At 47.5% G+C, this 25,765-nt stretch overlaps 2 protein-coding genes across 2 annotated transcripts; one reads left to right on the forward strand and one right to left on the reverse strand.

Annotated features, from left to right (window-relative positions):
* The first annotated feature begins 351 nt into the window (after positions 1-351).
* Positions 352-5,376, forward strand: LOC109774663 (ubiquitin carboxyl-terminal hydrolase 21). The gene is made up of 15 exons (XM_020333414.4): positions 352-643; positions 1,137-1,220; positions 1,328-1,387; positions 1,481-1,558; positions 1,673-1,780; positions 2,176-2,250; positions 2,425-2,502; positions 2,609-2,686; positions 2,776-2,896; positions 2,993-3,103; positions 3,321-3,493; positions 3,567-3,902; positions 3,986-4,102; positions 4,175-4,643; positions 4,914-5,376. Exons 1-15 carry the CDS (start codon positions 593-595, stop codon positions 5,192-5,194), a joined length of 2,220 nt encoding a protein of 739 aa, XP_020189003.1. The 5' UTR covers positions 352-592; the 3' UTR covers positions 5,195-5,376.
* A 600-nt stretch (positions 5,377-5,976) lies between these two features.
* Positions 5,977-13,000, reverse strand: LOC109774662 (ABC transporter B family member 2). The gene is made up of 9 exons (XM_020333412.4): positions 12,507-13,000; positions 12,335-12,389; positions 12,025-12,200; positions 9,468-9,928; positions 8,438-9,364; positions 7,690-8,350; positions 7,350-7,597; positions 6,849-7,261; positions 5,977-6,764 (listed from the first exon to the last, which is right to left on the reverse strand). Exons 1-9 carry the CDS (start codon positions 12,795-12,797, stop codon positions 6,202-6,204), a joined length of 3,795 nt encoding a protein of 1,264 aa, XP_020189001.1. The 5' UTR covers positions 12,798-13,000; the 3' UTR covers positions 5,977-6,201.
* Positions 13,001-25,765: the final 12,765 nt, after the last annotated feature.

Below are 25,765 nucleotides of genomic sequence, written 5' to 3' on the forward strand. Positions count from 1 at the left end.
TTTACATATATAAGATGCTCTTACTCAAGGGTCTGCTAGAGACATTCTATCTGACGTGCCGAGCCGATCCCCCATGGCCAGACATCCAGGCCCTTTTACAGCCGGGCCATGCCCATGTGGCCAGGTTTGCTCGGGACCCGTCGGCCGGCCTCGCTCTGTCGCGCCGAGAGCGCGCGGCAAAAGACCGGCACCAGACCGGCTAGTGAGCGGGAAACGAAAACGGGAAACCACACCACGTTCCCCAGCGCCCAGTCGGCCGCCGCCCTCGATTTTGGGCGTTTTCCGCTTTCCCACCCTGCCCGTTCCCCATTTCCCCTATCCCGCCGCGTGCGACAGTTCGCCTCGCCCCCCCTCCGTTTCAAACCCCCAAAATTTCCCTCCTCTCCTCCCTTCCGCCGGGCAATTCGCCCGCCTTTTTGATCCCCCGCCAGGCCACCGCCTCGATTAGTCTCCCCACCTCCCTCCAATCCCCTAAACAATCTTCCGCCTTCCGATTTCCCCCCAATTTCCGCGGCTCCCCTCTCCCCCATCTCGCACCAACCTCTCCGCCACCTACCCTGCCAAACCCTAGCCGGCGATTGCTGCCGGACTGATGGCGGACGACGACGCCGCCGCGAGCTTGAGCCAGCCCTCCCCCGCGAAGGTGAGATTCGATTGCCCGGTCTGTTCGTTTCGGTGTTTGATTTGTTCGTGATTTAGAACTCCCCGGCAAAGTCTCGTAATCAGCTTTTACCTCGCGCGGTACGACTAGGTCCTCAGCAGCTAAACTCAGGGTGTGATTTGTTTTTGCGCGCGGTTGAATCTCGAATCCCCGTCGGAGCGGGGGTTGTCCGTGGGTCTGGGAATCCGGATTCGGTTAATCCGCGCCGCCATTTTTACTAGCTAGTGGTCGTTGTTACTCTAGTAGACGGCAGCAATCATGATGGTGATCATTTTGTCTGGTCAAAATCTTTTGACGCCATGGGCTGCCCGTAGTTTCGCGTATTAGAATGGTGATAATTTTGGTCTCCCTTTAATTCGAGCCTTCTGCTGTGCCCTATTTGTGGTAAATATGTCAATACCTTTCATGAAAGGTAGTTTTGTAGTATCGTGTCAGGTAAATGCAGATCTGACGGTAAGGATTGTTGTTTTCTCAGGGCGACATCTCTCGAGAAAATGGGGATGAGAAAAGTAAGCAGTGCCAACCATTCTTCTCCATGTGCCAACCGCTTCAGACTGTTGTAAGATAATGAATTATGCTTATGCCTGATCAAATTTGTACAATATATTTTGCTATCATACACAAAACCCTAATTTGGATATGTTGGTCCTCCCTTATGCTTAACAGAGCTATTCAAATTCTTGGGATAGCGTTTGTGCTCCTGCAGCAACGGAGCCTTGTCAAACTGTGAGCTAGAAGCTACTGTCACCTTCATATTTAGTGCAAATGTGTGATATTGAATTTTGGTAGTTCTAATGGTGTGCATTTTCTCTGGTACAGAGCGGCTTGGATTCAGTGGATGATGAATACATGCCAAGTGCACCTTCTTTTCCTGATAGCCAGCAGCCCCATTCTGAGGTATGTTCTCTTTGCCCCAGGCCTTTATTCAAGAGTTTGATTTTCCAGTTAGTCTGTTTGAACTCATGTGATGGCGATGTTTGCTAAGTGGTGTCTATCAATGTGCTGTTTCAGAGCATTTCTGCTATAGTAGATGAATCAAACAAGTTATGTTCACCACCTTCACCTACGGATAAGGAATGTGATGTGGAACAACTTCAGCTGGAATCTGAGGAATTATTGGTATGCCATTTGAACCTTGGCAATTACAGTGACTTGCCTCATTTTCTGCCATCTATTAGTTGAAACTCGTAACAGTTGCGTACATTATATTCTATTTGAAAGTCCTATAATTGACATCTGGTGTAAATTCAAATTTAATTAAGTTCTGCACACTGGAACTTTCTGTAACTCGGCCACTTACAAGCCTTTTATCTAAAAACAGTTTTCCTGAGTTTTGGCAATTCACAAGACTTAAAGCTTGTGCTGCCAAAACCTATTACCATGCAGCCAGCTCATATGCACTTCACTTACATATGGTATCCTGAATTTAGTTGTATGTGGCATTCCTGCATGGAGTCCTTTTGTATGTAACAGTTCTTTAACCCTGTCTTCTGTTTTGGTGGTTGCTATTTTAGGATGACTCAGGTGTCCTAGATGGGGAAACAAGGCAGCAGTCAGAACCCCTTACCACAGATGAACCCAGTTCTGTTGTAAGTTTTTCACTGTATACATCTGCATTTCTACCTAAAGTCCTTGTGGAGCATGTGATCCAATTATGTGTGCTTAATGATATACATGATAAACTGTGGTTGGAATATGTTTGTCAAATGATTTTTCTTTTAGGTGTATAACATTCCCTACTTTTTTTGTTGGTACTGCTGCAGGATGAAATCAAAAAATGGGGGGCGGATACTAAGCAGCACTCACCACCCCTTCGTAACACTAAGCATTGGAGCTCAAATGTAAGTGGCATTCTATTATCTTACTGACATTTATCATGCAATATTTCAGATTAGACCTTTCCTTGCATTGTTTGTGACAATTGTACTGACCGCTTCTGCTTAACAGTGTGCCCTTGAACCTTCTGACAATGAAAATAAGCCGCTCTCCTTGTTTTTTTCTCGCTTCAGACAACCCCAGTCAGTGGTATGCAATATATTCTTTGCCAAGTTTTGATATGCTAGCGTCATGTTTTGGTCATTTTTAATTTGTTACAAAATATTCTCCATATGCAGGGAGCTGGTCTTCGGAATATGGGGAACACATGCTTCTTAAATGCAACTCTTCAGTGCATTACTCATACTGTCCCACTTTTTAAGAAGCTCCGCTGCACTGACCACTCTACTCCATGCTCATGTATGGATGGTTTCTGATAATCATTTTAATTGTGTGAAAGTGTCCTGAATCTTTTTTATTTTGCTTTACATGATTCATTCTATTGCTACCTTCCAGATGATGTAGATGGGTTCTGTTCCTTTTGCGCCCTTAAAGAACACATTGAAGAATCAATTCGAAGGTCTGGAGCTGTTTTAGTGCCAGCGAGGTTCAAAGATAATTTAAGCAGTATCCTTTGCTTTTGAGTTCTATGCCTTATCTATTAATTTCATCTCAAATTAGTGTTGTCAGCATTCATGGTCATTTTCCCTGATTTTGCACCCTGAAATGTGCATGCTTTCTCTTGACTTTATATTAAATTCTTACATCTTGCTACTATTCGAAGTATTTCCATTTGGCGACAATGTTATGAATTTTGTTGGATTCCTTGACGAAGACTTGCCAGAATTATCGTCAGATTTTAGACCAGGACAGCAAGAGGATGCACATGAGTTCCTTCGTTGCTTGCTGGATAACTTGCACAAATGCACCCTTGATCCCAAGTCAAAGGGGAAGCCCTCATCTTTTGATGAGGAAAGTATTGTCAAACAGGTGTTTGGTGGTCGGCTTAAAAGCCAGGTATGTACTCTGTCATTGCATATTTGTTTCTCTTTGTGGTTGTCTTTCAACTAATGCTATTCTTCTTGCATAGTTGACATGCCGTGATTGTGGTCACTGTTCGGAGACATTTGAGCCCTTCCTGGATCTCAGCTTAGAGATTGATCAGGTTGATGACCTTGTTGCTGCTTTGGAATCTTTTACCAAGGTGGAGCAAGTTGGTGACGATGAGAACAAGCTCACCTGTGAAAGTTGTAAAGTTCAAGTTTGTAAGGATAAGCGGCTTGTGCTTGATAAAGCACCTGATGTCATCGCATTTCAACTCAAGCGCTTCACCACCCTTGACAACTCCATTGAAAAGATTGACAAACATGTGGCATACCCATCAGAACTTGATTTGAAGCCTTTCCACAATAATCCAGACAAGGAGGTTAGTTTTATGCTATTCTCTGCTGGTAGGCTTACCATGAAGACATAATTTGATGTTTTTTTTTGTATTTTCACATGCTTCAGGAACTAATGTATGATCTTTACGGTGTTGTTGAGCATTCTGGCTTACCTAACTATGGCCATTATGTGTGCACTATTCGTTCTTCACCAAGCACCTGGCACTTGATGAATGACTCCAATGTAGGTGCCATTAGTTGCGCTTGCTTTTATGAGACATCTTTTCACCTTGTAATAATCACACTTGTGTTGCAGGTTGATTCTATTACTGAGACGTGTGCACTAAACCAGGAAGCATATATACTCTTCTATGTTAGGCAGGGCATGTTTCCGTGGTTCTCAAGTTTGCTAGAGGAGGCCAGGAGTGGTGCATCTCCTGTGTCAGTTTTGGATAATATAGATGCAGACCGTTTAACTTCCAGTAATAGAAGTCCTGGCGATAAGTTTGAGATTGGTGAAACAAGTGAATGCAAAACATCTCTCCTTGCCGAGGAACCAACTAAGAGATCTTCAGTTGATGCTTCCAACAGCACAAACAAAAAAGAAGAAACCACTCCACTCAGAATCAGTCCACTCAGAGCATCTTTCCAAGATGATGTGGGGAGGAGGCATGCCCCTAGTGCTTCAGAAATCACCAATCTGGAGAGACCATCAACTCCACCTCCATGTCCCAAGCGAATGATCTCTGTTGATGACTTTGAGGTGTTTAAGTTTGAGGAATTTGGTAAGGTTTTATTTTCAACGACAATCATCTGTCTTATGTTATGCAAACAAGTGCATTGCAGTACAATCCCTGGTGCATCCTCAATTTAGGATCTGGTTGTCATAGTATACATATAACAATTTAATGGCAAGTGAACAAACTGTAGAGAATGTGGTTCTAGTTCCATAATCATCTGTCTGTTCATTATGTTACATGCTATTCCAATTTATATATTAGTTTATTTTAAAAGAAAAGAAGGATTAATTTCCCTGTTCTGTGTCTCATTTGCAGATGACAAGGACACTCCTCTGATGCCGAAGTCTGAGCATCAACCAAAGGTGAAGAAACCGAAGGCTGCTTCTGCATCTAAATCTGTGAAGGGCCCTAGTGTGGACAAAAATGCAACACGGTTGATGAGGGGCATGCCATCTGCACGAAGAAAAGGCTTGCTGGACTGCATGATCTCTCAGCAGAATGTTGCGCAGGAGCCCCGCAGGGGCTCTCGAAGTGACCCTCTGGGCAAGAAGAAGAGAAAGCTGGACACCAACTCGGTGGCAGTTCTTCAGTACTAATTATTTTTCTAGTCAGGTTAGAATGTCTAAAATCCTTTTGCTGTACGTAGTTTCCAATCCATCCTTTTTCTTGGGGATCAACTCAGGATGCAATAGAGCTTGCGAGTTTAGGCTAAGATTTTCTTTTCTGCTTTCTGATATGGAATTCCTTGCCTATATATATAAAATATATTTTTGCTTGAGTCACTGGCCATTTTGTTTAGGCTTTGTTTGGTTCAGTTGAATTTAACCTGGTCCAGGCCCATGTGTCATTTTTTAGCAGCTTGTTTGACACAGTCAATCCTGTACTGACAGTGTAATCCACCAGTCAAATACAGGCTGCACCGGTACAAACTTTGTTTCTTTTCCTGGGCAAAAATACTGATTACTGGAGAAAAAGAGATAAGTAGCAAAGAACAAAGCCTGTTCACCATATTACAGAATTTCTGCATCCAGTCAAGTTTATTCGGGCTGTTTGCTGTAGTTTGCTGAAAAGCTTCTTGTATTGCCTGTACTGGCTGGTGCTAGGATTCTATGCTGCTGTTATATTTTCCCCTCTCTATGTTTTGTCAGTTGTCTGTAAGATACTTGATGGTTTTCAGTAATGAAAATCGGGGGAAACCCATTGCTAAAAAAAGTACTCCCTCTCTCTGGAAATATTTCTCCGACAAGTATTTCCAGATGGAGTGAGTAGCAAAGAACAACTTGGGGCTAAAGAAAAAATTATGAAGTGTAACGCAACGTTTACCACTCGCTTCAATTGAATGGAGCAGGGGCTGTGATGCTATATAATTAAAAGGAACTTTTATCACCCAGCAACATGCATATATATATATCCTAAATGAAACTTTGTTATTACTATCTACTGCTACAAAGAAATCAACATCAGAGCACTTCTCCCTGTATAATGGTGAACACGCACTTAAGAAAAAGAAAATGTAGAGCACAGCTTTTACATTCGATGTACTTGAGGGAAGCCATGAAAGAGACGGCTGGATACAGAAGCACATCGTTCTTCTCCAGGGAGCTCATGAGCTGTGGCCCTCCTGCAGCTGTTGCTGCTGCTGCAAGTTGACGAGCTTGTGGTAGGCACCATTCTTGTTTTCGATGAGGTGCTGGTGATCCCCCTGCTCGATGATCTTGCCGTCCTGGATCACCGAGATGACGTCGGCGTTCTTGATCGTTGACAGCCGGTGCGCCACCATCACAGTGGTCCGGTTCTTCATCACCCTGTCCAGAGCCTGCTGCACCACGCGCTCCGACTCCATGTCCAGCGCGCTCGTTGCCTCGTCCAGGAGCAGGATGGCCGGGTCCTTGACGATGGCGCGTGCGATGGCGATGCGCTGCTTCTGCCCACCCGACAGCTGCACGCCGCGCTCCCCGACCTTGGTCTGGTACCCCTCCGGCAGTGAGCTGATGAAGGTGTGCGCGTTCGCCAGCTTCGCCGCCTCGATGACCTCGGCCTCCGTCGCGCCGTCCTTGCCGTAGAGGATGTTTTCGTAGATCGTCGTCGCGAACAGCGCCGGCTCTTGCTGCACCAGGCCGATGTGCCTCCTCAGCGACTTCAGCTTAAGCTTCTTAATGTCCTTTCCTGCAAAACCCATCATTGTACTTTGTTCAGCTCCGCTCATCTGGAACAGGAGCTGTCATGTTTGAAATTTGTACAGCAAAATACCATCGATCAAGACTTTTCCGGCGATAGGATCGTAGAAGCGGAGGATGAGTGAAAGAACGGTGCTCTTGCCGGAGCCGCTCATCCCGACGAGCGCCATGCTCTTGCCGGCCTTCATCAGGAGGTCGAGCCCTTTGAACACGGCCACCTCCGACCTCGACGGGTACCGGAATTCAACGTCCCGCAGTTGGATCACTCCCTCCACCTTCTTGATGTCGTCGCCGGTATCGATCTGGACCTCGGTCTTCCTGTCCAGGATCTCGAACACCGAGGACGCCATCTGGTTCCCCTTGATGATGTCCGGCGCCATCGCCAGCGTCTCGCCCATTGCCAGCGCTGTCACTATGAGCACCATGAAGGACTTCATCACAGACCTGAAGGTGGCCAACTCCTTGCTCATCAGGTGCGAACCGTACCTGAAATTTTCAAACATTTCACCAGTTGCTCTTGGAGTACAACAGATTTAGAATGAGCTGGGCTGTGTTTCTGTAACAATTTACTTACCATAAAGCCAGCGCATAGGAAGAGAAGAGGAAGAACTGAGAGACTCCATAGAAGACGCCGGCTCCCTGCCCTCGCCGGAAGGACCGCTTACCCGGCTCCTTGAGCTCGTCAGCGTAGAGCTTTATCACCTTCTCCTCTGCGCAAAAGGCGGCCACCGTCCTCATGTTGCTCACCGCCTCGGCGGCGAGCATGTTTGCCTTCAGATACGACTTGCCGAGGTTGCCTCCGTATCCTTTCATGAACATTTTCTGTTGCAGCACATCATAATCAAGATCGTCTCATTAGGCCAAAGAAGTGTTGGATATGTGGCAGCTGATGAAAATTAAGAAGCTGCGTTCACCTCACTGATGTGGCCGCTGACCATGAGGGGATACGTGGCAAGCACGACCAGCGTAATCCTCCAGTTGAGTATGAAGGCGATGATGAGCGAGGTGACGATCATGCCGACGTTCTGCAGCAGGATGGTGGAGCGGTCGACGACGATGGTGCGCACCAGCGTGGCGTCGGTCTCGAGCCGCGACGCCAGCATCGAGCTGGTGTGGCTGGTGCTGTCGAACCACCCGATCTCGTTCCGCAGGATGGCGGCGAACATCTTCTCCCGGACGCGCAGCGTGAGCCGCTCGCCCATGATGCCGAAGCTGAGGTGCTCGATCACGTGGAACACCACGGTGAGCACGGCGCCGCAGCAGAAGAGCGTGGCGATCTTGCGCACCTCCCTCTTGGTGGTCTCCCACCCCATGTAGTAGGACACCAGCGCCTGCGTCACGCCCAGGGCGAAGAGCGGCATCTGGGCGCCCGCCACGAACGCGCTGATGGTGCCCGACACGCCGAACACCCAGTCCGGCCGCACCATGGAGTAGAGCTTCTTCATGGACACGGGCTTCCCCTTGCCCTGCCCTTCGTCGTTCGCCTCCACGCCGCCGTACCGGCTTATCGAGTCCTTGTCGGAGCGGAAGCTGCCACCCCTGCTCGTCCTTGACAGCTCCCTTGAATACTTGAAACTGATGAAACCATGTTAAAATGACTATTAGTTAGCTCACGCTGACCACCTGCAGGAAACAATGTTGATGCCATGTACAGACACGTGCCTTAGTGGCCTGGTGATGCTCGTGCTGTGCGAGAAAGAAGGCTTGCGCTGATGCTGAGCAGCCTCCTGCAGCTGGATCAGCGACGAGTAGGCGCTGAGAGGGTTGGCCATGAGCTGCTCGTGCGTGCCGGTCTCGACGATCCTCCCCCCGTCCACGACGGCGATGGTGTCGGCGTTCCTGATGGTGGAGAGGCGGTGCGCGATCACCACGGTGGTGCGGCCGACCATGACGCGGTCCAGCGCCTCCTGCACGCTCTTCTCGGACTCGGCGTCGAGCGCGCTGGTGGCCTCGTCGAGGAGCAGTATGGACGGGTTCTTGAGTATCGCCCTCGAGATGGCGATCCGCTGCTTCTGCCCTCCCGAGAGCTGTATCCCGCGCTCCCCGACCTGCGTCTCGTACCGCTCGGGGAGGTTGTTGATGAAGGTGATGGCCTCCGACAGCTTCGCCGCGTGGTCGATCTCGTCTGCGGTGGCGTTGCTCTTGCCGTAGAGTATGTTCTCCCGGATGCTCGTCGCGAACAGCGCCGGCTCCTGGTTGACGAGCCCGATCTGCCCGCGCAGCCACTTGACGTCCAGGTCCTTGATGTCGTGCCCGTCGAGGAGGACCGCGCCCGAGAGCGGCTCGTAGAAGCGCTCGATGAGGGAGACCACGGTGCTCTTGCCGGAGCCGCTCCCGCCGACGAGGGCGACGATCTTGCCGGCCGGGAAGTCCAGGCTGAGGCGGTCGAGGATGACCACGTCCGGGCGGGACGGGTACGCGAACCGCACGTCGCGGAAGTGGATGTTGCCCTCCACCGCCTGCAGCGTGCGCCCGGCCCTGGAGCTCCTCGTGTTCACGGTGCTCCTCTCGATCATCTGGAAGATCGGGTACGCCGCCGTCCTCGCCCGGAGGAACGTCGATATGTTGGGCGCCGCCTGGCCAAGCGACCTGCGCGACGTACATTGCACATGATTGCCACCCGTTAGCTAGCAATAGCATGGTCGACATGGATGTAGGAATGAAGGTCTGTACTGTAGTGTACTGTACTCACAGGCCGGCGATGACGACGTTGAGCATGGTGGTGAAGGACTCGCCGCCGTTGGAGATGCGCTTGTGGACGACGATGCCGGTGAACCAGACGAGCAGCGCCCAGGAGAGGAAGAGCACCGAGTGCATGGAGCCGAGGCCGAGGCCCTTGGCGAGGCCGCCCCGCTTGCCGTACTTGTACGTCCGCAGCAGCGCCTCTCGGTACGTCCTCACGGCCTTCTCCTCGCCGACGAAGGCCTGCACAGTCCGCACGTTGCCGATCACCTCCTCCGCGATCTCGCCGGCCTTGACGTAGGACTTGCGGACGCGCGCCATGAGGCCGATGGTGACGTAGGCGTAGGTGCCGCCGGCGATGGCGATGAGCGGGACGATGGCGAGCGTGACCAGGCTGATCTGCCACACGCGCGAGAAGCCGATGGCGAACCCGGCCAGGAACCGGCTGATGTAGTGCATGAAGTTGCCCACCTGCGGCGACACGGACGCACGGCTTAATTTGTCAGCACGAACAAAATGTTCACCGAGACTGCAAGGGTGAACTTGACCGGTCAACTGGTGAAGTAGCAGCAGCAGCTGGTCTTGCAAAAAAAAAAAAAAAAGAGAAAAAAAAGTAGCAGCAGCTGGTCAGGCTCTCGCCTCTGCGAGGTGTGAAGGTCTGCAGAAGGCCGTGGGATTAAGATCTGACGGTGAGCGATCCTCTCATGCCGGCCCCACAGAGTATCATGGGGAGCAGAGTCCACAAGAACAGAAGCAACAAGATCGACATGTACGTGCGACGTTTATCAGGATGACCACTAGAATTCTCCTCGAAGCAGAGAAAACATTTTTTTTCTACTCCATTTTTTTTTACTAAATCAATGACAATTAATATGGACCGGATGGAGTATCATTTTTTTTCATGAATTACAATTACAATGAACAGTCCTTGATAGAAAAAAAGACTTGCCCCAAAAGAAAAAGAATTACAATGGTGACAACTTATGGATCATGTAGTACCATAGCTTGTTGATTAAACCGAACGATGTCGTCGCACACAAGTATATAAAAAAGCCTTGTTATGTGCACAAAATGAATAAATGACTACAAGTGTAAATTATATTTTCCGCATAACTTGGTGCAGTAGTTTGTAACTTAGAAACCTCTGAAAATGTATCACATGTTAGAGAGGGTATGTTCTATGTCTTTGCTTGGATTTTAATATCATTTCTTTCTAGAACTTCTGAGAATCCTCCGAAAATGTGGAAAAAATATCGCGACTATTTGATTTTCTAGATTAGTCCGATCTTATGACAGGACCGGACTTCTAACCCCTTGTATTTTGTAAAAACCAATCCTCATAATGTTAACGGGGCAAAACCACTAAACATCGGCCATTTTTTTGAATAATTACCCGAAGGGGAACATTTCTACGTCGGAACTGTTGTGCGGACAATGCATGTTTGCACGACAGCTGCACGACGGGTAATCCAGCCGTTTGCTTGCACTTTGATACATGCATGGAGGATGTGATATATGCTGTCGTGTAGGAATCGTGCACACAATGTCGTGTGTATAGGAATTTCATAGCAGTGCTCTTTCTACTTGAAGGAGTGTATTCATTTTTGCCCTTGGTACGACCGTACGATTTTATTTATGGCTAGAGTGGCCAATACGACTGTAGAAAAGAGTTGAGAATTTTTATGACAGACAGTGATAGCCAGCTCATGATAGAGAACTCTTGCTATTGCAACATAAACCGTCCACTGGTCATAAATAAGCATGCATATATAGGTCGTGTGCCCAGATCAGATCAGGCCACTACAGTAGGACAGATGGGAACAGTGCGTGCGCGTTGTGCTCTATCTAAACAGTCGGTGGATCAAGACGTTCATTTATTGTGATCTATGTCAATCTGGAAAGAGAGAGACAGAGTCATGCATCAAATCACATTTATCTCTTTGCAGTGTAGGAAAAAAAAGTGGCGGGTAGACTAAGCAACGAGTTTCCCGTAGACAGTACAAATGAGTTGGGAATATGAATCTGGTGAAAATTCACATTTCACCGGACTTGAAAGTTTTAAATATTTTATCAAAGGAAGTTACTGGATGCATGGGAGAAGATGTTGTACGTACGTACGTACCGATGCAAATTTTAATGACAAACCAGTCGCATTTGATTTTGAAAATCTTTCATCTACAACTTGTTTTTGGAGGGGGAGAGATGCGTGTGCCTGAATATGCATCGCAGCTGTGTCACGCACTCGCGCCTGACGTGAAATTCAGTTGGAGGGAGAGCAAAGACGGGTGGAATTCGACCGGAAGTGTATCCCGTGACGTAGAATCCAATCTACACGACGGAGCTGTAGCGTATAGTGGTTCGATCGATGACTTGATCCTCCTCCCGCTGTCCTGCACCCGCAACGCCTTCAATGCCCTTCACCAACTCTCATAACTCCCCACCCTATGGACTGGAGTGAGCTCACCACCATCCCCGCTTCTCTCTCCGGCCGGCCGGTTTGGCATGGGCCGCGCAACGGCAAGAAAGGCGGCAGCACGCGCATGCATGGAGTGGAGGAGCGTACGCACCTTCTCGGAGATGGCGTCCTGGACGACGAGGACGTCGCTGGTGATGGCGTTGATGACCTCGCCGGTGGACGCCTCGGTGTCGAAGACGGCGATGTCCTGGTCCAGCATCGACCGCAGGTACGCCAGCCGCATCTTCGCCGCCTGCCGCTCCCCCGTGTGCATCCAGCACGCCACCTCTGCAGCAAGCAAGCGCATGGAGCCATGCGTGTGATGAGAGCACGTACTACTAACATTTTGCGTATTTGTCTCCTTTGCACAGATGTGCATCCGGACAAGGCCGGCTCGGTTTCATTGAGGAGGACGCGCTCACCGGTCCACGACGAGAAGAGGATGACCACGCCCAGGTACACGAAGTCCAGCGAGTACTGCGAAACGAAAACGACGGCCGAAACAGAAACAATGGTTAACCTACCACCGCCGTCGTCGCTGGCCGGATAACTAAAGGAGCCAATCAATGCAAGTTTGTGCATGGGGGCACGTACCTTGGCGACGCGGCCGGAGACCATGGCGGGGAAGAAGGAGGCGATGCCGATGATGTTGATGAGCTTGCCGAAGAAGATGAAGAAGACGGGCACGGAGGCGCCGTGCGCGCACGCGCCCACCGAGCCCACCGCCATCAGCAGGTAGTCCCACCGGTCCGCGAACGAGAAGAGCTTCAGGAACGGCACCTTCTCCACCTTCTCATCCGCCCCCGCCTTCTTTCTGCCATTATCGCCGCCGCCGCCTCCCGCCTCGCTCTGGTTCTGGCCGGCGCCGTGCACCGACGAGCTCATGTCGTTGTCCTCACTGGCTCCACGGCTGAGATCGATGGGTCGAGCCGTGCTCGTTCGTTGTGATTGAGACTGTGGGTGGAGAAGGATCTGCGCGTGTGTGCGTGGGAAGGTAGGGCTTTAAAGACTGGCTTGGACACCCGTTGGAGTGGTTGTAACTTGCCTCCATGTTAGCTGTGGGCGCGCCGTGCGCCTGCGTAGGTAGCCGTAGGCCACCGCCGAAGAGGCGATCCGCCTGGTAGAGCACAGCAGCTGAGCAGGGTCGAAGGGGTTCGGCAGTTAAATTGACTCGATCGCTCCTAGGGCCACAGCGTCAGGCCCAAGCTGGTGCAGTGGTGGAGGGGATTTGTCTGAGAGCTGCCGTTGGATTCGGCTACAAAGTTAACCTCATGTCAGAGCTTCAGAAGTCTCTTCACTGCAGTTTGGTGGGCTGACCAAGATTAATTAATATGCGTGCATTTTTATGTATACTAGCAAAAAAAAAGCCACGTCCGTTGCAACTGGAGAAAAAATATATCACACGCTCTTAATTTTAAAAAAAGTTTATAATGTAAGACTTTGTAGCTGCGGCCGAAACAAAGATGATCTTAACCTATAAAAGTGCAGTTTAAGATTCTACAGGTGTTTTATTTCAACATGACTTGCATGTAGATTTAATCCATACAAAGAAAGGGGCAAGTGATCATGCATTTCCTTTTCGAAAAAAAGTGATCATGCATTTCCTTTTCGAAAAAAAGTGATCATGCATTTATTCATGTCATGTTTGGAATGGGTTGTTGTTATGGGCGAGTAAAGAAAAATGACAAAAACATACGATAACATATTAGCACACTACATAGACATGTCTGCATCATTGACAGTTTTCAGTTTAAGAATCGCCAACTTATGGTAACTCTTGAACACTTTTTTTCATATGCATATTTCTTAAATACATGAAGAGTTGTTAAAAAGCTTGTTAAAAAGATACATGATTTTTTAATCATAAAAAGAGTTTTTTTGTCTGGAAAAGAACATTTTTATATGGTCTCCTATGGACGCAGGTACTTGCGCCCCTATTTTATCACTATTTCTTGTCATACATGTAATAGGTATTGGTCCCTGTTTCATCACTATTTATATCTTATCAAACTTGTCTTTTATTTTATTTTTTGTCATGCATGCCTCTTTTTTACCTTCTTTTATTCATGCATGTCCTCCTTTTCTTCTTCTTATATATAGGAGAATAGCGCGACATCTCATCTTTGTCGGATCTCCTCTACATTTCTCTTTTATTTCTTTTATAGCGGACATCCTATCTTTATTGGGTCGTTCTTTTATTTCTTGCCATGCATGTCCTTATTTGTTGGGTGTCTCTAGCAAATTTATCTTCAATTTCATGTCCAATCCTGATTTTGCTGAGGTGTTCATCCCAATCTGAATCAGTACGGGTATGAAAAAAGACGGATAATGCACCGTTGATTAACATTGCAGCCTAGATAGTATTTTTTTAAATTGTTAACAGGTAAAATAACATCATATCCAGATTCTTTATATTTTTCTAATTAAATTCCATATATAACATGTTAAATTTGGAGTTACGGTTTAGAAGATATAAATATTTTAAAAAACATTTGATATGTATTGCGGGTTTAATGTCAGAAACATTAGGGGGTTTTCTATAAAATAGCAAAACAGACTATCAGTACCGGTATGAAAAAAAGACGGATAATGCATTGTTGATTAACATTGCAGCCTAGAAAGTATTTTTTAAATTGTTAACAGGTAAAATAACATCATATTCAGATTCTACATATTTTTCTAATAAAATTCCATATATAACATGTTAAATTTGGAGTTACGGTTTAGAATATACTCCCTTCATTTTTTTAGTCTGCATATAAGATTTGGTCAAAGTCAAACTTTGTTAACTTTGACTAGGTTTATAGACAAAAATATCAAGATTCACAATATGAAATCAATATTGTTACATGCATTATGAAATTAATTTTCATACCATATAGCTTTAGTATTGCAGATGTTGATATTTTTTTCTACAAAGTTGGTCAAACTTTGCAAAGTTTGACTTTTACCAAATCTTATATGCAGACTGAAAAGAAACGGAGGGAGTATGAGTATTTAAAAAAACATTTGATATGTATTGCGGGTTTAATGTCAGAAACATTAGGGAATTTTCTATAAAATAGCAAAACGGACTAAGAATACCTATTTCTTTTATTAGTAGGTATAGATAAAATGAGAGCCCCCTTCTCTGATTTTCGTTAAACTACAGCCGGAAATCCATAACCAAATCCATAGAGACATTCTCTGCCCGCCTATGAAAAAAATCCATGGGCAGAAAACTATGCTTATATCCAAACTGATGAAAATCCATCGGGTATGGATATACAGTAGGTATTTTTTGAAGCAGAAATAGTAGAACAATTGTTCTACGGTAATTTTTTGGATTATAAACACGTTTATAAGACAATAATCCCTAGTTAATCTCTAAGGCCCATTTAGATGCATGGCAAGTGGTGGGAGAACGACAATAAGCTTTTTGGGGAGGGTCTCGACGCGACTGCTCCCGATCCGTCCCCGTTTCTGTCCTTTACTTTCTGAGCGTCGACACCATGGTCTAAGACACCACCGCCAAGAAGAAGGCCAGGACAACGCCGAGGCTGCCGCTGAGGGAGTCCTGGGTTAGGGGGTCCTCGGACAGCCGGACTATATACTTCGGCCGGACTGTTGGACTACGAAGATACAAGATTGAAGACTTCGTCCCGTGTCCGGATGGGACTCTCCTTGGCGTGGAAGGCAAGCTTGGCGATTCGGATATGTAAATCTCCTCCCTTGTAACCGACTCTGTGTAACCCTAGCCCCCTCCGGTGTCTATATAAACCGGAGGGTTTAGTCCGTAGGACAACAACAATCATAACCATAGGCTAGCTTCTAGGGTTTAGCCTCTACGATCTCGTGGTAGATCAACTCTTGTAATACTCATATCATCAAGATCAATCAAGCAGGAAGTAGGGTATTACCTCCACCGAGAGGGCCCGAACCTGGGTAAACATTGTGACCCCCGCCTCCTGTTACCATCCGCCTTAGACGCACAGTTCGGGACCCCCTACCCGAGATCCGCCGGTTTTGACACCGACATTGGTGCTTTCATTGAGAGTTCCACTGTTCCGTCACCATAAGGCTTGATGGCTCCTTCGATCATCGACAACGATGCGATCCAGGGTGAGGCTTTCCTCCCCGGACAGATCTTCGTATTCGGTGGCTTCGTACTGCGGCCCAACTCGCTTGGCCATCTGGAGCAGATCGAAAGCTACGCCCCTGGCCGTCAGGTCAGGTTTGGAAACTTAAACTATACTGCCGACATCCGTGAAGACTTGATCTTTGACGGATTCGAGCCCATGTCAGGTGCGCCGCACAATCACGACGAGCATGACTTAGCTCTGCCGTCAGACGGTGTTCGGGAGATCACACCTGTGGCTACTCCGGCCCTCAATCCGGAGCAGATTGTGCCGTCCGAGGACGGGTGGATGGACCCCGCCACGAAGGCCGCACACTCTGTGACGCCCGGATAATTAAGCTACAGTAAACCTCTGTTAACGATGCCACGTCACCATGATTACTGTTATTAACCTGGTGTTAGTCCGAAACCGATTATAATTCAAAATTCAAAATCAAGCAAACAATAAAAGTTTTCAAATATTAAAACTAAAATGTTCAATAGATAGTAGATAAATCAGAGGCTAGGATAAAATTGTAAACAACATTATTGAAATTTGATAAGTCATTTAAACAACCTCAAACAGTGGCTGAATACATTATTTAATAACCTTTTAATTAATCTAAATCTAATGTGAAATGGTATTTCACCCAGACTAGTTTTTGGTGCTAGGATCTAATGCACTCCAATTTATGAGCTAGCTCCCATATTTTATAAAAATCAATTAGGTGCTAAACATTTTTGAAAAAACAGAAAACAAAACAAAAGTGTAAAAAAGAAAGAAAGAAGAAAACCCCTGGACCGTGGCCCAACTGGGCCAACCCCCAGGCCCAGCCGGCCAGCCCACCCATTCCCTTAACCCCCTGGACCCCGAACCCCCCATCGACACTTCCCCCCCACGAAATATCTCCCCCCTCTCCCCCGATTTGGATCGGGATCGAGAGGAGACTGCCGACCCCACGCCAGGACGCCGTCGCTGCCGGAGCTCCTCGTCGGACGGCCTCACCGGAGCGCTCCCTCGCTGGTCTGCCTCTTCTGCATCGACGCCGTCGTCCCCGTCCCCCACCTCGACACCCACTGCCCCGTTCCCTACGCCCCAATGTGAGCCCCGCCGCCGCGCTCGTCTCCACGCGCCCTCGCTCCCTCTCTCTCTCCCTCGCGCGACCCCGCCTGCGCGCGCGCTCGCGCTCGTCACCGCGGCCGCTACCGCCGCCCGCGCGCACCGCGCCACTCTGGCCACTCCGGCCCCCTCCCGCACCTGTCCCGCTCGCCTCCCTGCTGGTCCTAGCCACCGCCGCGACCAAAGCGTCGGGGCCGTGCCCGTGTGGCTCGGCCACGGCCACTTCCCCCGCTCCACGCGCGGCTGTGCCCCGCCTGCCGTCGACCGTTGCTTCCCGCGCCCTCCGGCGCCGCCCCAGTGCTCGCCTCTGCCTCCCGCCGGAGCTCCACGCCGGCCGCCGCCCTGCTCATCCCCTGTGGCCTCGCCGTGGCCTCGCCGCTGCCACGCCGGCATTTTCCCCCTCGCCGTGGCCCCGACTGGCTGCGTCCAGTTCGGGCGCCCGCACCCGCACGTTCCGGCGCCCACCCGCGCCCGTGTGCCCGATAAGGCCCCCAGGGCACGTTTTAATAATAAAAAAAGAAATGATTTTAAAAAAATTAAATTAAATAAAATTAAAATAATAATAATAATAAATAATAATAAATAAATAGTAAAGATAATTAATTAACTTAATTAATCCTGTTAATATTAACTAATTAAGATTAATTAACCTAATTAACTACTGTTAATTAGCTAACATCCCCTGACAGGTGGGACCCACCTGTCAGGTTGACTGCTGACGTCATGCTGATGCATTAATTAAATTTCGAATTAAATTAATTTATTAAATTCTAAAAATGGTTTAATCTTTGAAAATTCATATAAAATAATCCGTAACTCGGATGAAAATACTTTCTACATGAAAGTTGCTCAGAACGACGAGACGAATCCGGATACGCAGCCCGTTCGTTCACCCCACGTCCCTAGCATAGTGAACCTGCAACATTTCACCTCCGGTCCATCTGTCCGGAAACGCGAAACATCGGGAATACTTTCCCGGATGTTCCCCCCTTCGCCGGTACCACCTACTGCCGCGTTAGGGCACACCTAGTACCGCTCATTGTCATGTCACGCATCGTCATGCTTATGTTTGCATTGTATTTACTGTTTCTTCCCCCTCTTCTCTCCGGTAGACTACGAGACCGACGCTGCTGCTGTCCAGTTCGACTACGGAGTTGACGACCCCTTCTACTTGCCAGAGCAACCAGGCAAGCCCCCCCTTGATCACCAGATATCGCCTATTCTTCTCTATACCGCTTGCATTAGAGTAGTGTAGCATGTTACTGCTTTCGGTTAATCCTATTCTGTTGCATAGCCTATCATTGTTGCTACAGTTGTTCCCCTTACCTGCTACCCTACTGCTTAGTATAGGATGCTAGTGTTCCATCAGTGGCCCTACACTCTTGTTCGTCTGCCATGCTATACTATCGGGCCGTGATCACTAGGGAGGTGATCACGGGTATATACTATATACTTTATATACATGACACATGTGGTGACTAAAGTCGGGTCGGCTCGTTGAGTACCCGCAAGTGATTCTGATGAGGGGGCTGAAAGGACAGGTGGTTCCATCCCGGTAGAGGTGGGCCTGGGTTCCTGACGGCCCCCGACTGTTACTTTGTGGCGGAGCGACAGGGCAGGTTGAGACCACCTAGGCGAGAGGTGGGCCTGGCCCTGGACGGCATCCACGGTTACTTCAAAATAACACGCTTAACGAGTTTTTGGTATTTGATCTGAGTCTGGCCATTTGGTCTATACGCACTAACCAACTACGCGGGAACAGTTATGGGCACTCGACGTCGTGGTATCAGCCGAAGCTCTTCTTGACGTCAGCGACGGAGCGGCGCGCGCCGGATTGGACTGGAACGCCACTAGGCTAGGTCTGCTTCCGGCCGCCCTCGCAACGTGCAGGTGTGCAATGGGCGATGGGCCCATACCCCTGCGCGCATAGGATTTAGACCGGCGTGTTGACCTCTCTGTTGAGCCTAGGTGGGGCTGCGACGTGTTGATCTTCCGAGGCCGGGCATGACCCAGAAAAGTGTGTCCGGCCAAATGGGATCGAGCGTGTTGGGTTATGTGGTGTCCCTCTTTTATCTATTCGAATAGCCGTGTCCCTCGGTAAAAGGACGACCCGGAGTTGTACCTTGACCTTATGACAACTAGAACTGGATACTTAATAAAACACACCCTTCCAAGTGCCAGATATAACCCGGTGATCGCTCTCTAACAGGGCGACGAGGAGGGGATCGCCGGGTAGGATTATGCTATACGACGCTACTTGGAGGACTTCAATCTACTCTCTTCTACATGCTGCAAGATGGAGGCTGCCAGAAGCGTAGTCTTCGACAGGATTAGCTATCCCCCTCCTATTCTGGCATTCTGCAGTTTAGTCCACTGATATGGCCCTTTACACATATACCCATGCATATGTAGTGTAGCTCCTTGCTTGCGAGTACTTTGGATGAGTACTCACGGTTGCTTTTCTCCCTCTTTTCCCCCTTTCCATTCTACCTGGTTGTCGCAAACAGATGCTGGAGTCTAGGAGCTAGAGATCCCGAGGATGATTCTACATGGAGTTCGGCTTCGAGGAGTAGTTAGGAGGTCCCAGGCAGGAGGCCTTTATGCTAGCCTTCTTAAGGCAAACTTGTTTAACTTATGTCTGTACTCAGATATTGTTGCTTCCGCTGACCCGTCTATGATCGAGCACTTGTATTCGAGCCCTCGAGGCCCCTGGCTTGTATTATGATGCTTGTATGACTTATTTATGTTGTAGAGTTGTGTTGTGATATCTTCCCATGAGTCCCTGATCTTGATCGTACACATTTGCGTGCATGATTAGTGTACGGTCAAATCGGGGGCGTCACAAGTTGGTATCAGAGCCAACTGCCTGTAGGAATCCCCCTTTCCAACTCCTTGGCCGAAGTCGAGTCTAGTCAATGAAAAACTTTTACTAACATGGTTGTGTGGCTTACGGGCCCACGTCGCCATTGGTTGGTATTAGGATCTTTTACTCCTTGTCTATACTCTGGGACTCTGATCTCTCTTCTATTCGGGTTAAGTGAATTTTGCTAAATCTAACATTAGGATCTCGTGATCACTTTCACCCGGAGAGCACCTTATTACCGATGATCGTCTGCTGCACCAGAAGATTCCGAGGATACTCTATGATGTTCTCTCGAGAATTTGTGCCATCGCTTTTGCAATTCCCATCCATCGATAAACCTCTATGGGTAACCACGTACACTTGCCATTCATACAATCATTCCTCGTTGATCTTGTTATTATAAGATACCTCGATATCCTCTCATTGTTCCGAGAATACTTTGTGCCTACTGCATTGCAGTTCTTTGCCACATTAAATACCCCTACGGATAATTCCTCGCACTTACCGAGTATCCGCTCATCCCCAGTTGATCATGTGTTTCACAAAAGCTTCGAAATACTATTTGAACTTCCAAAAATCCTGAGCAACCTATTGCTCTTGAAATTCTTGATTGCTTGCATTATGGTTAATCCCATAAGTCTCGTAATCTTATTGTCATTCCTTGTCATTATCATTTTGAGTCGGTTGATTCAAAATATTGCGAATGCTCACAATCCTCAATCAGATCCTAGAATTCTTCCTTTTGGGTCAAACCTCATTTTAAACATGAGCTGGTATCGACCAATCGAATTGCAATCGATTGTACCCCTAAGGCTATTCAACTTATCCATCCTTAATCAGAGCGTTTGCTTCTGATCCCTTGATTTGGAAATCATAATTCCTTTACATTTGAGCTTTGAGTTAGTTAGTTGTTTCTATAATCTGATCCCCTTGCATTCTTTCTTCCTCTAGTTGAGTACCGATGCTCACATCTGATCCCTTGTGGACAACCAAATCCTTTGTTAGATTATTATCCGACAGTGCCCTCATATTTAATCACCTTGTGAGTTCTTCCCTGATACATAATGCCTTTGGTAAATTGTATCCTCTGCTTTGTCAACCATGCTCTGCTTTTGAGCTGGTGATAATTACTCTTGAAGCTTGTGGCATATATTCCTAATATGCCCCGATGGGTTGAACCTATACCTTCCCTAAAAACCCTATGAACCCGAAGGTTTTCACAAGCCATACCCTTCTGGTATTTTACCAGATAATTTTCTACCATACAACTTCATCGAATGCGAGGAGTGAATGAAAGGTTATGCATTGGAGAAGTGGGAGTCGACCTTGAACTTTGTGTTCATGCCCATGGACACGATGTAGATCTTATCATTAAAAGCTTCTCTTAAATTAATTATTCGCTGGGTATAAGTTCATCAAGTGCAACATTCTCATTGATTCCAATTTTTCACGGGCTTCGAGTTTTTAAACACTCAAAACCACCGATAACTGAATCGAGTCCGCCCTGCGATTAAACAACTCTTAGTAATCTTCTTTACTTATGAGTTTGTACCCGATCACGTCATTCCTAGCCTGATTGGCTACATCATTATCGTGCTGAATTTTAACTGTGCTACCTGGACCTTCCCAGCGCACAAGTTTAGACAGTGAGCTAATCTTGCGTCGATCTTCCTCGTCATATCACTTCTCCTTGAACAGCAAACTTGATTTTGAGTTTGTGTCCTAACCGTGGTTCCAATAACCTTTCGCTTTCATCATTCCTTTGACTTGATGTCATCGTCGATCAATTACATCTTCTTGAAAACCCCTCGACAAAATTTGTCGTGATCATTGTCAACAATTTGACTTCTTCCAAGTTGTGTGTTGAAATTCACGATGAGAAATACCATCCTTGCCCCTCGATGAATTGTGTTATCATCGACAACATTCTTGCCTCCCCCAACACAAACTTGTTCATATTTTGTGTTGTATCTTGATTTCCCTGCTATCCAACTTATGTTATGTTCTACCGTGGAGTATTACCATCTTTGATGTCAAGAATGTCGTGAGGATTACTCCACCTCTTAAGAATTCTTGGTACAATGATACTTCTCACCATCCCCATTCTTTCTTGGTCCCCGTGTTGTTTCTAACTGAAATACCGACAAATGGTCTGTGATGTGTAAATTCTAAACTCCTAGCAACCCTATTGCTTTGAAGTTATTGCTCTATAGTTTCATTCTACGTCTATGGCTTATTGAATCATCATTCGACCATTGATCGTGCTACCTAGCCCATATTTCGGGTGCACATTTCAACCAATGTTTAACTGTGTATGTTTTCCTCCAGCATACATCCTTAAGTCATTCGATCTAGCTAATGTTATCTCCTTGTTCACATAGTTGTGGAAATCCATCTTCTGGAAATCTCAATGGATTGTCGCTGAGTCAATCAGTCACCTCCTCACCTCTCCTTGATTTAATGACGAACCCTTGTCTCAGAACTTGCTTCCATAGTTCATTCCCCGAGAATCTTACAATGTCATCTCGTCAATTGGTGTTGCACCTTTTTCTTCTTAGGCATTCCGAGTCTGAAGTATCTAGACCCCAATCAGATCTGAATCTCGTTCAGATATGATGGTTGAAACCTAATTCCAAGAGTTATAACATTGGTCTCTATATGACCCGGTAAGGTGATGTCATGCCCAGCACATCTGGCCGGAGGACCTACGGTTATAGTTTCCTTATTAGCAAGGTTATCTTTTCTTCCATGAGGAAATTGTAAGACTTATTCTACAAGCGGTTCCTGATGGATCCTTTGTGTTTCCAAAGTCCGATCTTTACCCAATGACCATGTCAATGCTATCTCGAAGCATGCCTGTGGTACTCCGATTTTCAACAAGAACATTTGAAGCCCAATGCTAAATGTTTCCTGCTCAATTATGCAAACACCGTTGTATGGGTAATGTCATGAAATTTCTCTCCCCTACCTAAAGAGTTTTCTACATTATATCGTGTCATGGATATCATGCTCAGCTTGTCCTTGGGAAGGATATACCCTTGAAATATGTGTTTAAACACATTTTCCTTTCCATTGTTCTGTTTAATCTGATGATCACCCTTTTCCTTCCCATTATTTTATTTAATCTTTCTTGTGGTCTATATGATCTAAGCAGTAATAATTCACTGCTTATGTAAACACCTCGGTGTACTACTTTGTCAATAAGACCCTGTTACTATTGTTGATGACATTCCGGTAGCCACCGATGGACGAGAACCTTGCCTATTGGTCCGCCTCGTTCAACGAGCAGGAAAATGGTTCTCTTCGTCCCTCGCCCTTGGTACCGACGATGTTGCTGACATATAACTGACAGGCTACCCTCTAACCTGCCTTGCTATCATGATCATGCAAGATGTCACCGCCCTTCCTACTTTAACCACATGGTGGGCCCATAACCCACAGTTCCACAGGATCAAAACCTGACTCTCCTGTGCACCCCCTATTCCCAAAATTATTCATCGCGCGTGGCCTCGTATGTAATTCACGGACCACCGTCCTACTGATCTATACTGGCATCAGACATAATGCTTATTCCGATTGCTTTGAACCCTTTCACACTTTGTTTCAGGCTTCGAACGATTGCCTACCCGTTTGAAACTTCTCATGGTACTTTCTTACTTGCTCTCAGCTTTTTCTTAAGATTTAGTTCGAGAGTTACTTTCCGCCACCTTCCCCGATGATATTGACCAGATAGTCAACCTTGCAGAGGTCCGATTCTTCCAGAATACCACCCTTACTCTGTCGTAAGTACGATGGAGATCCCGAAGAAAGGATGACGACTTGATCATGGTGACTTGAAGCAGAGTAATGAAGACATCAACGGAAGGGATCAACCTCTTCGAAAGGGTAGCCAAGACCGATAAGACTCGTTAGGTTTTTCGCTACCAGCACATTTTCCCCTTACTCCACCTCTTAAATCTTGGGACGAGATTTCTTGTAGTGGAGGAGAATTGTGACGCCCGGATAATTAAGCTACAGTAAACCTCTGTTAATGATGCCATGTCGCCATGATTACTGTTATTAATCTGGTGTTAGTCTGAAACCGATTATAATTCAAAATTCAAAATCAAGCAAACAATAAAAGTTTTCAAATATTAAAACTAAAATGTTCAATAGATAGTAGATAAATCAGAGGCTAGGATAAAATTGTAAACAACATTATTGAAATTTGATAAGTCATTTAAACAACCTCAAACAGTGGCTGAATACATTATTTAATAACCTTTTAATTAATCTAAATCTAATGTGAAATGGTATTTCACCCAGACTAGTTTTTGGTGCTAGGATCTAATGCACTGCAATTTATGAGCTAGCTCCCATATTTTATAAAAATCAATTAGGTGCTAAACATTTTTGAAAAAACATAAAACAAAACAAAAGTGTAAAAAAAAGAAAGAAGAAAACCCCTGGACCGTGGCCCAACTGGGCCAACCCCCCAGGCCCAGCCGGCCAGCCCACCCATTCCCTTAACCCCTCTGGACCCCGAACCCCCCACCGACACTCCCCCCCCCCACGAAATATCTCCCCCTCTCCCCCGATTTGGATCGGGATCGAGAGGAGACCACCGACCCCATGCCAGGACGCCGTCGCCGCCGGAGCTCCTTGTCGGACGGCCTCACCGGAGTGCTCCCTCGCCGGTCTGCCTCTTCTGCATCGACGCCGTCGTCCCCGTCCCCCACCTCGACACCCACTGCCCCGTTCCCTACGCCCCAATGTGAGCCCCGCCGCCGCGCTCGTCTCCGCGCGCCCTCGCTCCCTCACTCTCTACCTTGCGCGACCCCGCCTGTGCGCGCGCTCGCGCTCGTCACCGCGGCCGCTACCGCCGCCCGCGCGCACCGCGCCACTCTGGCCACTCCGGCCCCCTCCCGCACCTGTCCCGCTCGCCTCACTGCTGGTACTAGCCACCGTCGCGACCAGAGCGTCGGGGCCGTGCCCGTGTGGCTCGGCCACGGCCACTCCCCCCCCGCTCCACGCGCGGCTATGCCCCGCCTGCCGTCGACCGTTGCTTCCCGCGCCCTCCGGTGCCGCCCCAGTGCTCGCCTCTGCCTCCCGCCGGAGCTCCACGCCGGCCGCCGCGCTGCTCATCCCCTGTGGCCTCGCTGTGGCCTCGCCGCTGCCGCGCCGGCATTTTCCCCCTCGCCGTGGCCCCGACCGGCTGCGTCCAGTTCGGGCGCCCGCACCCGCACGTTCCGGCGCCCACCCGCGCCCGTGTGCCCGATAAGGCCCCCAGGGCCTATGACACATGGGCCCCGCCCAGAGAACGTTTTAATAATAATAATAATAAAAGAAATGATTTAAAAAAAATTAAAATTAAATTAAAAAATAATAATAAAATAATAATAATAATAATAATAATAATAAATAAATAGTAAAGATAATTAATTAACTTAATTAATCCTGTTAATATTAACTAATTAAGATTAATTTTCCTAATAACTAATTAACCTAATTAACTACTGTTAATTAGCTAATAGCCCCTGACAGGTGGGACCCACCTGTCAGGTTGACCAGGTCAACAGTCAACGTTGACTGCTGACGTCATGCTGATGCATTAATTAAATTTCGAATTAAATTAATTTATTAAATTCTAAAAATGGTTAATCTTTGAAAATTCATATAAAATAATCCGTAACTCGGATGAAAATACTTTCTACATGAAAGTTGCTCAGAACGACGAGACGAATCCGGATACGCAGCCCGTTCGTTCACCACACGTCCCTAGCATAGTGAACCTG

This window comes from Aegilops tauschii, chromosome 6 (assembly GCF_002575655.3).
Source record: "Aegilops tauschii subsp. strangulata cultivar AL8/78 chromosome 6, Aet v6.0, whole genome shotgun sequence".
Classification (NCBI taxonomy): Eukaryota; Viridiplantae; Streptophyta; class Magnoliopsida; order Poales; family Poaceae; genus Aegilops; species Aegilops tauschii.

What these genes read in the sequence shown, in the direction of transcription:
- LOC109774663 (XM_020333414.4), top strand. Translation starts at nt 593, where the DNA reads ATGGCGGACGACGACGCCGCCGCGAGCTTGAGCCAGCCCTCCCCCGCG. An exon ending in GTTCAAAGATAATTTAAGCA is followed by an intron (nt 3,104 to 3,320) that starts GTATCCTTTGCT and finishes AAGACTTGCCAG; the next exon opens with AATTATCGTCAGATTTTAGA. An exon ending in GTTTAAGTTTGAGGAATTTG is followed by an intron (nt 4,644 to 4,913) that starts GTAAGGTTTTAT and finishes TCTCATTTGCAG; the next exon opens with ATGACAAGGACACTCCTCTG.
- LOC109774662 (XM_020333412.4), bottom strand. Translation starts at nt 12,797, where the DNA reads ATGAGCTCGTCGGTGCACGGCGCCGGCCAGAACCAGAGCGAGGCGGGA. An exon ending in TCTCCGGCCGCGTCGCCAAG is followed by an intron (nt 12,390 to 12,506) that starts GTACGTGCCCCC and finishes TTCGTTTCGCAG; the next exon opens with TACTCGCTGGACTTCGTGTA. An exon ending in AGCATCACCAGGCCACTAAG is followed by an intron (nt 8,351 to 8,437) that starts GCACGTGTCTGT and finishes TGGTTTCATCAG; the next exon opens with TTTCAAGTATTCAAGGGAGC.